At 61.0% G+C, this 14235-nt stretch overlaps 1 protein-coding gene and 1 long non-coding RNA gene across 3 annotated transcripts in view; one reads left to right on the top strand and one right to left on the bottom strand.

Annotated features, from left to right (window-relative positions):
• Positions 1 to 14235, top strand: part of LMNB2 (lamin B2) — a 20613-nt gene that overhangs the window by 1077 nt on the left and 5301 nt on the right. Inside the window, exons 2-6 of the mRNA XM_034657441.1 lie at positions 43 to 261; positions 6930 to 7066; positions 11182 to 11338; positions 11603 to 11728; positions 14037 to 14207. Of these exons, the coding sequence (XP_034513332.1) occupies positions 58 to 261; positions 6930 to 7066; positions 11182 to 11338; positions 11603 to 11728; positions 14037 to 14207 (795 nt within the window). The 5' untranslated portion in view covers positions 43 to 57. The remainder of the gene's footprint in view (positions 1 to 42; positions 262 to 6929; positions 7067 to 11181; positions 11339 to 11602; positions 11729 to 14036; positions 14208 to 14235) is intronic.
• LOC117801825 lies at positions 7684 to 12243 on the bottom strand. Of its 2 annotated transcripts, none has more exons than XR_004624551.1 (3): positions 12183 to 12243; positions 8426 to 8519; positions 7684 to 7762 (listed from the first exon to the last, which is right to left on the bottom strand). It is a non-coding gene; the product is annotated as an uncharacterized LOC117801825 (long non-coding RNA). The 2 variants fall into 2 exon arrangements; XR_004624550.1 differs by lacking the exon at positions 7684 to 7762 and adding an exon at positions 8175 to 8243.

Here is a 14235-nt window from a genome sequence, read left to right as displayed (position 1 = left end):
CCCGAGCCTCGCGGGCCCCGAGCAGCTGTCGCCGCCGCCGCCACCACCGCCGCCGCTATGGCCACGCCGCTGCCCGGCCGCGCGGGCGGGCCCGCCACGCCGCTGTCGCCCACGCGCCTGTCGCGGCTGCAGGAGAAGGAGGAGCTGCGCGAGCTCAATGACCGCCTGGCGCACTACATCGACCGTGTCCGCGCGCTCGAGCTCGAGAACGACCGGCTCCTGCTCAAGATCTCCGAGAGGGAGGAGGTGACCACGCGCGAGGTGAGCGCGCAGCCGGGGCTCCGGCCTCTGAAGGTCCCGGGGGTTCCCGTGCGCGAGAGGGGATACTGGGCAGGCCCCGCCCACCGGGGGGGGTCCCCGGGGTTTCGGGGGACCCTAGGGGCGCACTCTGCGGTGGGCCTCGGGCTCTGAGGATCCCGGGGGGGGGGTCGAGGACCTCCCGTGGGTGAGGTTTGGAGGCCGGGCGGGCCCTGCCCACCGAGGGGATCCTCGGGAAGGACTCGGGGGGGCTCCAGGCGAGGGGTGCACACTGAGGCAGGCCCCGCCCACCGAGGACTCCTAGGGTTTTTTCGGGGAACCTGTGAGAGAGGGGTGCACAGCGGACCAGGCCCCGCCCACCGAAGGTTCGCCAGGGTCTTTCGGGGGATCTGTGAGCAAGGGGTGCACACTGGGATAAGCCCTGCCCGCCGAGGGGCCCTCAGGAGGCGTCGGGGGAACCTGTGAGCGAGGGGTGCACACTGGGACAAGCCCCGCCTGCCGGGGGGCCCGCAGGGGGTTTCGTTTATCCACTGAGTGAGGAGTGCGGTCTGGGGTAGACCCGTCCCCTGAGGGATCCCCCAAGGGATCTCGGGGCTCCCTGTGCGACTGGTGGAGATGGGGTAGGCCCGAACCCTGAGTGGTCTGAGGAGATCTGGGGATCCCCTGTCTGAGAGGGTGTGAGCAGAGTAAGCCCCGCCCCGAGGAGAGGGTGGGGAGTCTCAGGGATGCGTTAGGATGTCCTGGCGTCCTGGGAGGAAATTTGGTGGGGTTCTCTGGTCTCCGAGGAGACTGGGGGGAGTTCAAACTGTCTGGAGGGGCCTTGAGGAGGGGGGGAAGGTCTCTTTAGGTCTTATGGGGGGGAAGGGTCCTGGGGGGAGTCACGTGCTCTGATCACTGTGGAACTCTGCAAACGTCCTGTTATGAATTCTGGGGAATCGAGGGACTGGGGAGGTGGTTAGACTGTAGGCTGCATCTCCTACCTGCACCTGGGGTGGGTGGGCACCCGAGGGGAGGGGGTCTGTTGCCTCAGGGGTCCCATGGGAAATTTGAGAGGTCCTCAGTTGGGCCCTGGGGCACACCGTTGGCTGATGGGCTGGAGCTTGGTAGGGGATGGGGAGACTTCTGGTCTTGGGGATACGCAGGAAGTTTTGGGTTCCAGGTGGGTCCCAGGGCTTCCCTGGAGACTGAGGGAGAAGGGGCTGGGTAAGCCCCGTCCCCTATTGGCATGTGAGGGCCAGGTGTCTGGGGGTCCTGGGTGGGTTCTTTCCTTCTTTGGGGACTGGGGCTCCAACCCAACTCTCCCCCAGTCCCTACGGGCTCCAGGCTCTTTTCTCGCTTAGCTGGACTTCTGGCTCTTTGAAACCCAAGTGTGGTTCCTCTGAATAAGGGTGGGGGGGGTGGGGAGGTGCTCACCTTGTAGGAGAGGTTGCCCTGAAGCCAGAATGCGCTTGAGCGTCCGCTTCCCTCTCCTGACCGGGGACCACGTGACGGACTTGTTGGGGGAGCGCAGCTGGGGGATCGTTTCAGGGAGCCACTTACCCTTCGTGTGACCCTAGGCAAGTCACTTAAACTCTCTGGGTCTCAGTGCCTCTTCTGTAAAATGAAAATAAGAACGCCCCCCTTTTGTGCTAGCTGGCAGGGCCATGCACGTTAATATGTGTTTTATAGAATAAAGGACAGGCGCCCCGAGGAAGTATTCCATGGGTTCTTTCGCCCCTGTTTAATCCTTGCCAGGGCAGGAGTGGCTCGGAAAGTGGCTTGGTTGATGATGGGGGGGGAAGAATTTTCGTTGGTAGGTGATGCTGTCTAGGTTGCTGGGGGGATTGGATTCAAACTCAGATGCAAACTGCTTTTAGTCTGTGTGACCTTGGGCAGGTTTTGTCATTAATACATTGGGGCTGGATTGTCCCCTCCGGAGGTGGCCACCTGCCTGAGCAGTGCCTGAGTCCTCAGGATGCGGACCCAGCTCCTGCCGCTGGGTTGGTCAGTGCGCCACCCACGCTGATTTCTTGTCTTTCTCCTGGCCTTGCTTGTCCCACCTGCAGATGGGGTAGATGGCAGACAGACCCTTGAGGGTGATGGGCCTGGCAGGCCCGTGGCAGTGGGGTGCCAGTGGGCTCTGGGTGGGTGCTGCACCAGGAGCGCCTGCAGGGGGGCCTGGAAACTGGGTCCACGGCTGTCTGGGGAGCACTATTCCCTTCGCAGGGGCTGAGGCCTCCTGGAATCCAGACAAGCTCCTGGCAACAAAGGAAGTCTTGCTGTGGGTGATAAACCTGCCCTACTGTGACCTCAGGGGCTGTGGAGGGGCTCTGGGTGTCACCCGGTGGTGCGGGCTGTGCTCCCAGCTGGAGCTGGGGAGTCCCACCAGCTTGCTCTGGGGTTCCAGCTGCCGGCGGGGGCCTGGTGATAAATGCCCCTCAGGGCTGGTGACCTGCGGAGGGAGGGGATGGTGGAGCGGAGGGAGGGGATGCTGGAGCGGGAAGCTGGGGTGGTCACGTGGGCTCTTCAGAGGGAGTGACCTGGAAATGGCCTTGGCTGCAGTGGGGCCCAGGCCTGACTGGGCTCTGGAGAGGTGGTGGGTGGGCAGAATCCAGGAGGGGGCTGGGGAGGGGGCTGGGAAGGTGGCTCCAGTAGGAGGGATGTGGGCGGAGCCGTGTGCACTTCACCTGAACCTGGAGGCTGCCCCAGGGGACATTAGTGGTCATCACGCTGGTGGTGCTCCTGCCATCAAGTGGGTGGGGGAAGGGGTGCTGCTAACCCCCTCTTCCCCCAGTGCTCAGGATGGTCCCAACTCCAAATGCCATTAGGACAAGCCACTTAAGGAGCCCTTTGAAGATGCCTTTAAAAGGTTATAAATGTACCACACACTTGTCATAAAGCCCAGCAGTGGAGGTGGGTGAGGCAAACCGGAAGCTTCCAAGCCCCTGCTGTCCTGCTTGCAGGCACGCTCTCCCTCGTGCCCGCGTACAGGTCCCGCTGGGTACTGGTCGGCAGTGCCATGCTGAATAGCCATGTGCTCATGTCACTGGAGGGTTTCTAGAAGGGCCGGGGCCGGCTGGGTTTCTGTTTGAGAGAGGCCTTGTGTGCTGGCCGGGAGGGAGGGGAGCCAGGAGGGAGACACGGTCTCCAGCGAGCTTCCCCAGTCGGGTGTTAAGTTCCTCCAGCCTTCGGTTTCTTTTCCCTTACCTACCCAGGTGTCCTGTTGCTGCTTGGGGGTGGGGGCGGGTGGGGGCAGGTGGGGGTTCCCTCAGGTGTCCCCGGGGAGCAGGGGCAGGGTGCGGCGAGCTGGGGGGGGATGTAGCGCTTGGGGCTGTCTGCAGAACTGTGGTTCTCGGCCGGGGAGATTGCACCCCCGAGACACAGGAACAGGGAAAGGCCACCGCGGGTTATCTGGACACCCCCCATGCTCCCCCTCCCTGGCCAACAGATGCTAACACATTTGTTGACTCTTGGCTCTCGCAGATGCCATAAAAGACAGAACAAAAGGCCCAAGCCATTGGTCTGCCATGGCTGGGCCCCAGGCTTCTGTGGTGACTGTCACAGGTGCAGGGCAGCGAGGGCCTGCCGGCAGAACACCTGTTAGTGGTCTGAAAGAGGCTGTGTGCTTGTCCTCTACGAGAATTTTCTGAATTGTCCCAGGGCCGTAGAGTGGGGTTGGCAGATGGTCTCTGAAGACGGCCAGAGTCAGCATTTTCAGCTCCGTGGGCTGGAAGTCTTTGTCGTGGCTTCTCAACTCAGCAGTTACGGGGAAAGCTGCCACAGACCCTGTGGGCCAGGCCGTGTGCCAGTAAAACTTTATTTATACACATGGTAACCTGAATTCCCGTAGTTTGCCTGTGTCGCAAAATTTCTTTTGCTTTTTTGTCCCCCACAGCCATTTAAAGATGTAAAAACTATTCTGGGCTTGCAGGCTGGACAAACACAGGCGGCGGATGGAATGTGGCCTGTGGGCCCGGCTGTAGACGAGCGCACGCATGCCCGCGCGTGTGCACACGTGGACGTGAAACGCTCCGTGAGCTTGGTACTTGTATGTAGTGATCTCTACAACCGTGGGGCTCGAACTGCCGCCCTGAGACCAAGAGTTGCACGCACTCCCGACGGAGCCAGCCACGTGCCCCAGAACTTGGTACTTTAACCACAACTCTTGAGGTGACTGCGAGAGCGTGGCCTGGGCGCCCAGGGCAGAGTCAGGACGAACGAGTCCAAGGGAGCGCCGACAATCTCAGTCGTGGAGACAAGCAACACGAGGTGTTTTACTTACTCAACCTTCTTTTTCAGGCCAGTTTTAGATTTACAGAAAAATGGCAGAGTTAGTACTGAGTCCCGGCGTCCCCAGCGCGGTTCCCGAGAGCGCCTCGTGCCAGTGTTTGTCACGGTGATTTTACCAGTGTTGACATCGTCCCGACGTCATTGACTAACACCCGTACATTGTCTGGATGTCCTCAGGTTCCCCCCACTGCTCTGTCCCAGGACCGTCTCAGGGCCCCACACAGCATTCAGGTGTCGCGGCTCCTTGGGCCCCTCTGGGCCAAGACCGTTTCGGAGGCTTCCCCGGTGTGGATGGCCCGGGGCAGTCGTGAGGAGCCTGGGCAGGAATTTGTAAGAGGTCCTTCTCCCCTGGTTGGTCTGGTGTTTCCTCATGGTGAGGCTGGCGCAATGGGATGAATAATATTTTAATGGAAGGTTTAAACAATTAAAATTAGGGGCACGTGGCTGGCTCAGTGGGGCACGTGACCCCTGATCTTGGAGTTGTGAGTTTGAGCCCCATGGTGGGGATAGAGTTTACTTAAGGGAAAAAAACAATTAAAATTAGTGCAAAAACCCCCGTGAATGAAGTCTCAAGAACTTAAATACGGCGTCACGATTGCTGGCTTCTCCTACCCCGTACCCCGACCTGGCTCAGTGCTTAGGTGGCCTTAGTGACTGTTGTGTTGGTCAGTGGTCATCCTCATGAGGGGAGGCTGTGAGAGAAAGGGCCCCAATTTGGGGGTGGGGGCAGGGGATCCTGTGTGTGCTCACCGTCAGGCTCAGGAGAGTTCTGGAAGGGGAGATGCCGGCAGGCAGAGCCAAAATACACATGTAAACTCAGGTGCCCAGGTACGTTTGGAGACAGGAGTGGTCACTTCTGTGAACTGAGGTAGATTCCAGAATCCAGTTCCCAGAGGTGGAAACATCGGGCGTGGCCGCAGGCGACCAGCTCTGTGGGAGGGAGGGCCTTTGCTGTCGGAGGTGGGTGGTGGTGGCCAGGGTTCAGGAGGGAGAAGCTTGCTTTGTCTCTGCTCCCCCTATGGTATGTCCTCCTCTTGGTATTGTCCCCAGCAGACCTGCTCTGCCCTGCACCTGACAGGTCAGGAGAGGCCAGTTTCCTGTTCCATGCCTCAGTTTCCCCATCTGTGAGATAGGGCCAGGAGCCCATATCCCGACTTACCTGTGGGATGAGGTGACTGGGAGCTGCTGGCTTGAGGCCCAGGATGCCCAGTCCCATGGGGGGGTGTAGGGGGAGGGTCTCAGACTGGCTTTTAAAATCCCAACTCTTCTGAAAATCCCACGTCCCAGAAGCTCCTCAGGCCCTGGCCAGCGGGATGGTGGTTAGCTGACCACGGAGCACGTCCTCGGGAGCTCCCCGCAGCCCCCCCTGCTCCAGGGCCTTTCTTGCAGAAGGGAGGGGTCCCGGGCGCCCCTGCAGCCCCGGCACAGACACCCGTCGGCATCGGTGTCGTAGCCTCGTGGGAGGTGGTGCGGCTTTGAAGCCGGCCGCCCGGGAGTGGTTCCGCTTGTGGTCCTCTGTCCGCAGCCGTAGTGAGCCGGGTTCTCCGCTCCTGCGGCGCTTCCCATGGCGCTCCGCAGAGCTGGGCAGCCGTCGCCGCTGTCCAATTCCGGCACAGTCCCGTCTTCCGGGAGAAGCCCCGCCCCCATCGGCTGTCATCCCCATCCTCTCCCCCTGGCCCCGCGAGCCCCCTTCCCGGCCGTGGAGGAGCCTGTTCTGGGCGCGTCACACCCGTGGACTCACGCCATGGGGCCGTCTGTGNGGGGGGGGGGGGGGGGGGGGTGCCGTGCTCCTGCTGGCGGTCGAGGGGCGTGCCCGTGCGCAGTGGGCACACTGTGTGTGTCTGCTGGTCCGTCGGTGGATGTTTGGGTGTTTATACCTTCCGGCTGCTGTGCGCACGCACGCAGGTTCGTGGTACTTCTGCGGGGTGGGTGGGTGCCCAGCAGTGGACTCGCTGGGTTACAGGGTCAGCTGCGCGACTGGCTTCCCCAGCGGCTGGCCCGTTTCCGCTCCCAGCGGCCGTGCGTGGAGGCCCTGATTTCTGTGTGGCCCGTAGTTGTTATTCTTAGTCTTTTTGACTCTTGGGGTTGAGGGGCGCTCGCAGTTCTGGTCTGGCTCCGTATATCTGTAAACACCTGTGCCTGGCCCTCTGCACGTGGACATGGGGGGACTTTGGGGGCGAGAAGGCCACGAGAAGCACGAGCTGTGTGCCCAGCTGTGGGTGACCAGGGAGGGGGACAGGGGACCTGGGCGGGTCAGGCCGGCTGGGGTCACCCCCTGGTGGGGGGGCTGAGCTGGGCGGGGAGGCCTCCGGAGTCAGGAGGAGCCGTGTCCAGCCCGGGGGCACCCGCTGTTGGTGGGGAAGGGGTTTCTCTCTGACCTGGGCCTTGCCGCACCCCCTCAGGTGAGCGGCATCAAGACGCTGTACGAGGCGGAGCTGGCTGACGCCCGCAGGGTGTTGGACGAGACGGCGCGGGAGCGGGCGCGGCTGCAGATCGAGCTGGGGAAGCTGAAGGCAGAGCTCGAGGAGGCCAACAAGAGGTAGGTGTGCGGCCGAGGTGTCGTGCTCCCGCCGCCCTCAGCCACACCCAGACGCCCTTGCTGCGGGGTCCTGTGGGCCGGCCCCTGGGGTGGGTGCTCTGCGGCCTGGCCCTCTAGCTGGCCCTTCCCGTCACCTTTGTTTCCCCAACTAATTCAGCCCAGGGAAGACTTTTTAAAAAAATGTTACTGATTTATTTGAGAAAGAGAGCAAGAGCGCAGCAGGGGCAGCAGCAGAGGGAAGAGCAGGGAGCCCGACGCGGGGCTGGAGCCCAGGACCTGAGGTCATGCTCCAAGCTGAAGGTAGATGCTTCACCGACAGACCCCCAGGCGCCCCCAGCCCAGGGAGCTTTTAAACCTGAGCAGCCCTCCTGGCACTGAGTCTGCATGTAGCTGTGGGTGTTGGCCCCCCACTCCCACATAGAGGACGGCGCCGGGCCCCACAGTCCAGCCTCCCCTTTCTCCCCTGAATTTGGGAGCCACTGGTGTGCTGCCCCTGGGTCGTGGGCCCCCAGAGACCTTGACGTGCTGCTCACGTGTGGTACCGTGGCCCTCATCCTCCAAGGCTCCTGTCGGGGTGCCCGCTTCCATCCCCGCCCCGGGGAGCGCCCCATCCAGGCCGTGACCCAGGCCGAGTGGGGTACGAGGCCTTCAGGCCGGGTCTTTTTTCTTCTTCAAAAGCACGTTCTCTTCTCTGGCCTGCTTGTGAGAAAAAGGCCCATGCAGACATCGTGGAGAACAGGTGCTGCTGGGGGGCAGGACCAAAGTACCAAGGATACCGTACATGACACCAGGCTGTCAGACATGACCAGGGCCGGACTGTCATTGTCCCCACCTTGGGCAAACTGGCCAGGGGCCGGGCTTGTCCAGGGCCCCTCAGCTTGGCAGTGGCCAGGACCGAGGCCCGGCTCCCGAGTCCCGCTCACAGCCCCAGCCGCCAACAGAGTCATCTCTGTATTTATGGGATGTTTTTCTTCCTATTCTTTTTTTTTAATAGAGTCTTGGCGGGGGGGGGGCGGTTTTAGGCAGTTTTATGTTTATAGGAAAATGAGTGGGAAGTCCAGAGTTTCCAGAATCTCTCCTAGTTTCCACGTTAGAAACACCTCATACAGCACACGTTAGCGAGGGCTCCATCATCGTGACAGACAAGTGACACCGATGCGTTGTTGTTAACCGAAGCCTAGAGTCGACATTAGGGTTCCTCTCGGTTGGGGGGGGTCCCTTCTGCAGCAGACTCATACAGACTTTGGACAGACTCATGACGAAGATGTACCCGCCGTTACAGCATTACCGTTTCGCCGCCCTAAAAATCCCGTGTCCCACCTGTCCCTCCCCCACCCCGGCCACCCCAGACCTTTTTACCTCCTCCGCCGTTCCGCCTTTTCCAGAACGTCCTAGACTTGGAACCACACGGTGTGTGGCCTTCTCCACCCGGCCGCTCTCACTTAGGGATGTGCTGGAACAGAACAGAGCGCGCACAGCTAGCCCCATGGTCTAGGCGCCTGGCCTGTGGCCAAAAAGCAAAGGCCCTCTGCAGCTTTAAACGGCCAGGCCGACTATATCCCATCAATTTAATAGGTGTTTTAATTAAAAAGTGATTTGTGCTTCTTGGGGAAGATTGAGGGAATCCCAGAGTCAGCACTGCTCGGGACCCCAGCTGCTCTCCCTACGATCAGTGCAGATTCCAGAAGCCTCCAGATGCCTGGGCTCCCGTGTGCGGCTCTTTGTCTGGGCCCAGGAGTCTTGTTTTTATTTGCTTAACAGTCACAGATGCTCACTGGCAGGAAAGCGGAAGGTGAAAGCTTCAAGAGCAAAGTCAAAGTCTGCAGCTGCCTCCCCAGACAGAACTGCCGTGGCCGGTCTGAGCGCCTGCACGCGCTTCCGTACTCACGGTGGACGCCGGAGGCAATGGGGGTTTGGAGGCCGCGAGCCTCTCGCGAGCCTCCCCGAGTCATCAGATGTCCTCTGTCTCTGGCTGCTGGGATGTTCCCGTGCCCGGGACTGGTTCACCCGTGGTGCCGTGGCTGTGGGAGGCTGGTCCCATTGTTCCGTGATGGCTTCTGTGGGTGACAGCTGTGCCCATTGTCAGAAGAGTCACTTTCCTTGGGCTGATCCTGGGTGCGGTGGGGGGCAGACAGGACACGGGGAATGGCCAGTCCAGCGATGCTGGCGGGAGGGACTCTACATGTCTGGGCCGTAACTTTCACTGGAGGCCGCTGCTGCACGGGAAAGGCTTCCTGTCCTCGCAGGGCCTGTGGGCGCCCCTCCTGCCCTCTGGCCGTCATTCTGTGGGTGCTGCGCCCAGCTGCCTCACTTCTGTTCTCAGTGGAGGAGCCCTTCCCGAGCAGGGAGCTGGCACTGCTTAGGCCGAGTGGTGGTCTTTCCCTGACCAGTTTATCACCACGTCCCTGTGATGATAGGAATGTGGGTAGCCGCGTGGAAGACCCAACGAATAGGCCAGGTTCTCCCACTTAATCCTCCAGAACTTACTGTTACGCAAATGAGGAAGTGCGCCGGCTCCTGGAAGCTCGTGAGACGTGGCCAGTGAGACATAAGCGGGTGGGAGCCGCCAGTGTCCCCGCTTTCTGGACCAGTCTGTGTGGTTCTGCGGAATCAACATTGGATGAAATTGTTTAGAAATTTTCCATGTTGAGGCACCTGGCTGGCTCAGTTGGAAGAGCACGTGACACTTGATCTTGGGGTCGTGAATTCAAGCCCCATGTTGGGTGGAGAGATGATTTAAATGAGCATTTAAGAAAAAAGAAGAAGAAAGAAAAAATTTTCCACATCACCTGATGCCTCTATTCCTCTCGCCCTGGCTTTGTTGCTGACCTCAAACTCCCGGCATACCTCACCCCAGGGCCTTTGCACTTCTGCTTTCTCTGCCCCAATGCTCTTCTCCCAGAAATAATGGATCTGGCTCATTCTTAAGCTCCCTTCATTCAGGTCTGTGTCAGGTGACCCCAGGCAGGGCTTGGGTGCCCTAAAAGTGCAATTCCCACCCGGCTCGTGCTCCCTCACCTCCCGTCCTGCTTCCTCTGCCCTTCTGCCGTACGTTTGCATCTGACCGGCAGCACGCTTCACTCTCGTCTCACTCACGGGGACGTTCTGTGTCGGGGGAGCAGGACTGTTCCCAGGTGTCTCTCTGGCCCGAGGATGGCGTTCTCCACAAACCGGGCTCTTAGTAATAGGTGTCAAACGGATGATTCGTTTCCCCAAAGCCCTGCAAAACCTGCTCTGGGGGCTCAGGGTTTGCAGCCCCGCTGTGGGCGGGAGAGCCAGGACCGTGTGGCTGAAGCTCAGGGACGAGGACTGCGGGGACCCTGAGACCTCCGTAGAGGATGGCGGTGAAATGCCCGGTGGAGCTCCGGGTTCCCCGGGCTGCTGTTGAGGGCACAGGCGGCTTGGCGGCCAAAGTCCCTGTCTCTACGGCAGCCCCCCTCCTGCGAGCTGATGCCCCGTCCCCGGTGGTTCTCTGGGTGGGGGGTGGGTGGCTGGCACCAGGGATGCAGCTCGGGCCCCAGAAGCGCCCCCACGTGAGCAGCGCTGGGGGGAGACCCTGGGGGTCCGCACTCTCGCCGGGAGCCAGTTCCGGGTGGGGAGGTGGCATGCCTTCCACTCCTAACGGTGGGAATTCCTTTGAGAGATGTTCAAGGGGCTCAGGCCCATGTTCGTAGCAGCGGGGCGTTCGTCCGTCTGCCGTCTTTGGTGTGGGGGACGTCGTCTCCTAGAACGTCAGATGACCTGCTTACGGTAGCTTGAGTTCACAGACAAGATCGACTTTCCAAAGGCCAGGATTTTGATACGCAACTTTAATAAACGATACGTTAATTTTTTAAAACATCATTCTCCCCTAGATGATCCCTCCCGTCCCCCAAATCCCAAAAATGACACTAAAGCTCTCTCCTCGAGGTTTCTGAGGCTTGTCTCTGTTAGCTGGAGGAGCCCTGCTGTGCAGGGCAGCTTTGAAGAAGGGACACCTTTTGTGCCGAGAGCCCCGGGCTCCATGGCTCCATGACCCCAGGGCGGATGCCCGGGGCTCGGGGCTAGGGGCCAGAGTGAGCTGCCTGAGGGCCCGCCCCTCCTGCTCCTGGCTAACACCCGCTCTTGACTTGCAGCTCCAAGAAGAGGGAGGGTGAGCTCACGGTGGCCCAGGGCCGCGTGAAGGATCTGGAGTCCCTGTTCCACCGGAGTGAGGCAGAGCTGGCCGCCGCCCTCAGCGACAAGCGTGGCCTGGAGAGCGACGTGGCCGAGCTGCGGGCCCAGCTGGCGAAGGCAGGTGTTGGGCGGCCCCAGTCTGGCCGGGAAGCTGGTGCCGGGCGCGGGCGCTGTGGGTCTAGGCGGCAGGCAGATGTCCTGTCCGGTGGGAGCAGCCTGTGGCTGGGATGCCAGCGGCCGGCCGGTTTCCAAGCCCTCAAGCCCTCGACACCCCATTGGAGCATGTGTATTTAAGGGGACCCTTGGGCCCCGAGGGGCCCCGAGAGGCCACATGTGCAGCAGACAGCGTGTCAGCTCGGCTTGCTATGCTGTGTCTGCCAGGCGGAGGATGGTCACGCGGTGGCCAAAAAGCAGCTGGAGAAGGAGACGCTGATGCGCGTGGACCTGGAGAACCGCTGCCAGAGCCTGCAGGAGGAGCTCGACTTCCGGAAGAACGTCTTCGAGGAGGTGAGTCTCAGGGCTGGCCCGGAGGGTTGGTGTCCTCCCACTTTCTGGAGGGCAGAGCCGCGATCCAGGTAGGGGCTCTTGGGGGGGCTCTAGGTGTCCCCCGGGCTCATGGCCGCGTCTGTCCGTCTGTGCTTCCGTCCTCATGTGCCCGCCCCCCCACCATCTCTGCGAGGACACTTGTCACTGGTTCAGGGCCCACCCAGATGACCCAGAGAGTGTGATTTGGAGACTTAATCCATCTGCAAAGCCCCCTTTTCCAAATAAGGTCACATTCCTGCTTCTGGAGGTTAGGACGTGGACACATCTTTTGGGGTGCCCCCATTGAACCCACGGCAGACCCTCCCTGGGAAAGGGAAGGGGACGGCCCATCTGCTTCCCTTGCTTCCTGGGTACCCCCTTCCGACCCCCAAGCTCCGAATCCCTGGGCCTGGGCTCTGGGGTATGGCAGGCCCACCTGCGGGAGTGAAGGATGTTCCTGGCCGTTAGAGCTGAGGTTTCTGTGTCTTCTGGGAGGGGATGTGGCCTGGGAGCCCCTCACAGCTCATCATCACAGAGCCCATTGTTCTGTCACAGCCCAGAATGGAACCCTGGGGCCTGCGGGCTCAGGCCGTCAGTGCCCCGGGGGAGCTGCTGGCAGGAGGGATGCCTGTACAACTGAGAAGTGGTCTCCAGCTCCAGCCAGGCCCAGCGAGGGCCAGGGCCAGGGCCAGGGCCGCCAGGGCAGCTGGCGAGGAGCCCCTGAGGGAAGCCCTGAAGGCATCCGCCAGAGACCTGGAGCCTTTGAGGGGGTCTGTATGGGACCCTGAGCTTGTGAGGAAGGATCCCAGGAGGAGAGCCATGCGGGGACCTGTGAGGGGAGCCCGAAGGACACCCTGGAAGGGCTCCTGGCGGGGCTCCCTGAGGCTGGTGGTCAGGAGCTCCTGGCGGGGAGCCATGCAGGGAGCCTTGCGAGCTGCCCTGGGGGGTGCCGTGAAGGTGGGTGTGCTGGTGCCGGGGTCCCCGAGCTTCACGGGTTCCTTGTAAACAGGGTTGGCTTCCTTGAGAAACATTCCTATTGTTCTTACAAGCTGATGGTACAATGTGATAAGTGCTCTGGGTGCTCGAGTTTGTCTTGGAGGAAGGGGAACGGCCCTTGCATTGGAGCCCGAGGCTGGTGCACAGCACCCTCTGCCGGCCCCTGACCGCTCCCGCCCCAGCGCCGTGTCTGGGGCAGCTGTGCTCCGGGGCCCAGACCTTCCACTGCCGGGTCTCTGTGTCTCAGACCCCAGGTACCTGAGATGGGCTCAGCAGGGTTTTGTTTTTTTTTTTAATCTTTTATTCATTTATTTATTTGAGAGAGAGAAAAAGAGTGCATGAGTGTGCGAGCAGTGGGAGGAACAGAGGGAGAGGGAAAGAATCTCAAGCCGACTCCCCACTGAGCGCACAGCTGGACTTGGGGCTCCATCCCACGACTCTGAGATCATGACATGAACTGAAACCAAGAGTTGGGTGCACAACCGAATGACCCACCCAGGTGCCCCTCGTCAGGAGTTCCTTTAACAGCAGCTTTATTGAAATATTCCTGTACCATAAAACTTTAAAGTGTACAGTTTGGTTTTAGTACATTCACAGAGTTGTGCAACCTTCACCTCTGTTTTAACTCTAAAACATTCTGTCGGGGCGCCTGAGTGGCTCAGTCGTTAAGCATCTGCCTTCGGCTCAGGGCGTGATCCTGGAATTCTGGGATCGAGCCCCACGTCAGGCTCTTCCGCTGGGAGCCTGCTTTTTCCTCTCCCACTCCCCCTGCTTGTGTTCCCTCTCTCGCTGGCTGTCTCTCTCTCTCTGTTAAATAAATAAATAAAATCTTTAAAAAATAAATAAATAAAAAAATAAAACATTCTGTCGGCCTGAAAAGGAAAGCCGGGCCCACCAGCCATCATCCCCTCCCCAGCCCCCCGTCCCCATGAGCCCCTGGCCCCTGAGAGCCCCCTTCCCGTCCGTGGAGGAGCCTGTTCAGGACGTGTCACACACGTGGACTCACACGCCGCGGGGCTTTCTGTGTCTGGTTCCCTCCCTGAGCGTCAGGGGCTCGGGGTCGTCCCCGGGGCGGCCACGTAGCCTTCCTGTCAGCTTGTCACCCGGGGGACATCTGGGCCATGTCCGCCCTGGTGACTGGGACTCCTGGTGCTGTGATCCCCCAGCGATTCGTTGTTTTGAGCCCCCACGTGGACTTGGGGCTCGGGCTGAGGACACGGGTGACCAGGAGGCCCGGCTGGGGCGGGTGTCCGGGCGGGGCGCGGGCCGCGGCTGATCACCCGCTCTGGCCCAGGAGGTGCGGGAGACGCGGCGGCGGCACGAGCGTCGCCTGGTGGAGGTGGACAGCAGCCGGCAGCAGGAGTATGACTTCAAGATGGCCCAGGCTCTGGAGGAGTTGCGCAGCCAGCACGACGAGCAAGTGCGGCTGTACAAGCTGGAGCTGGAGCAGACCTACCAGGCCAAGGTGCCAGCCGGCGGGGGCGGGGGGCGGC

The sequence above is a fragment of the Ailuropoda melanoleuca genome, chromosome 4 (genome assembly GCF_002007445.2).
Source record: "Ailuropoda melanoleuca isolate Jingjing chromosome 4, ASM200744v2, whole genome shotgun sequence".
Lineage (NCBI taxonomy): Eukaryota > Metazoa > Chordata > Mammalia > Carnivora > Ursidae > Ailuropoda > Ailuropoda melanoleuca.
This window is presented reverse-complemented; position numbering and strand designations above follow the sequence as displayed.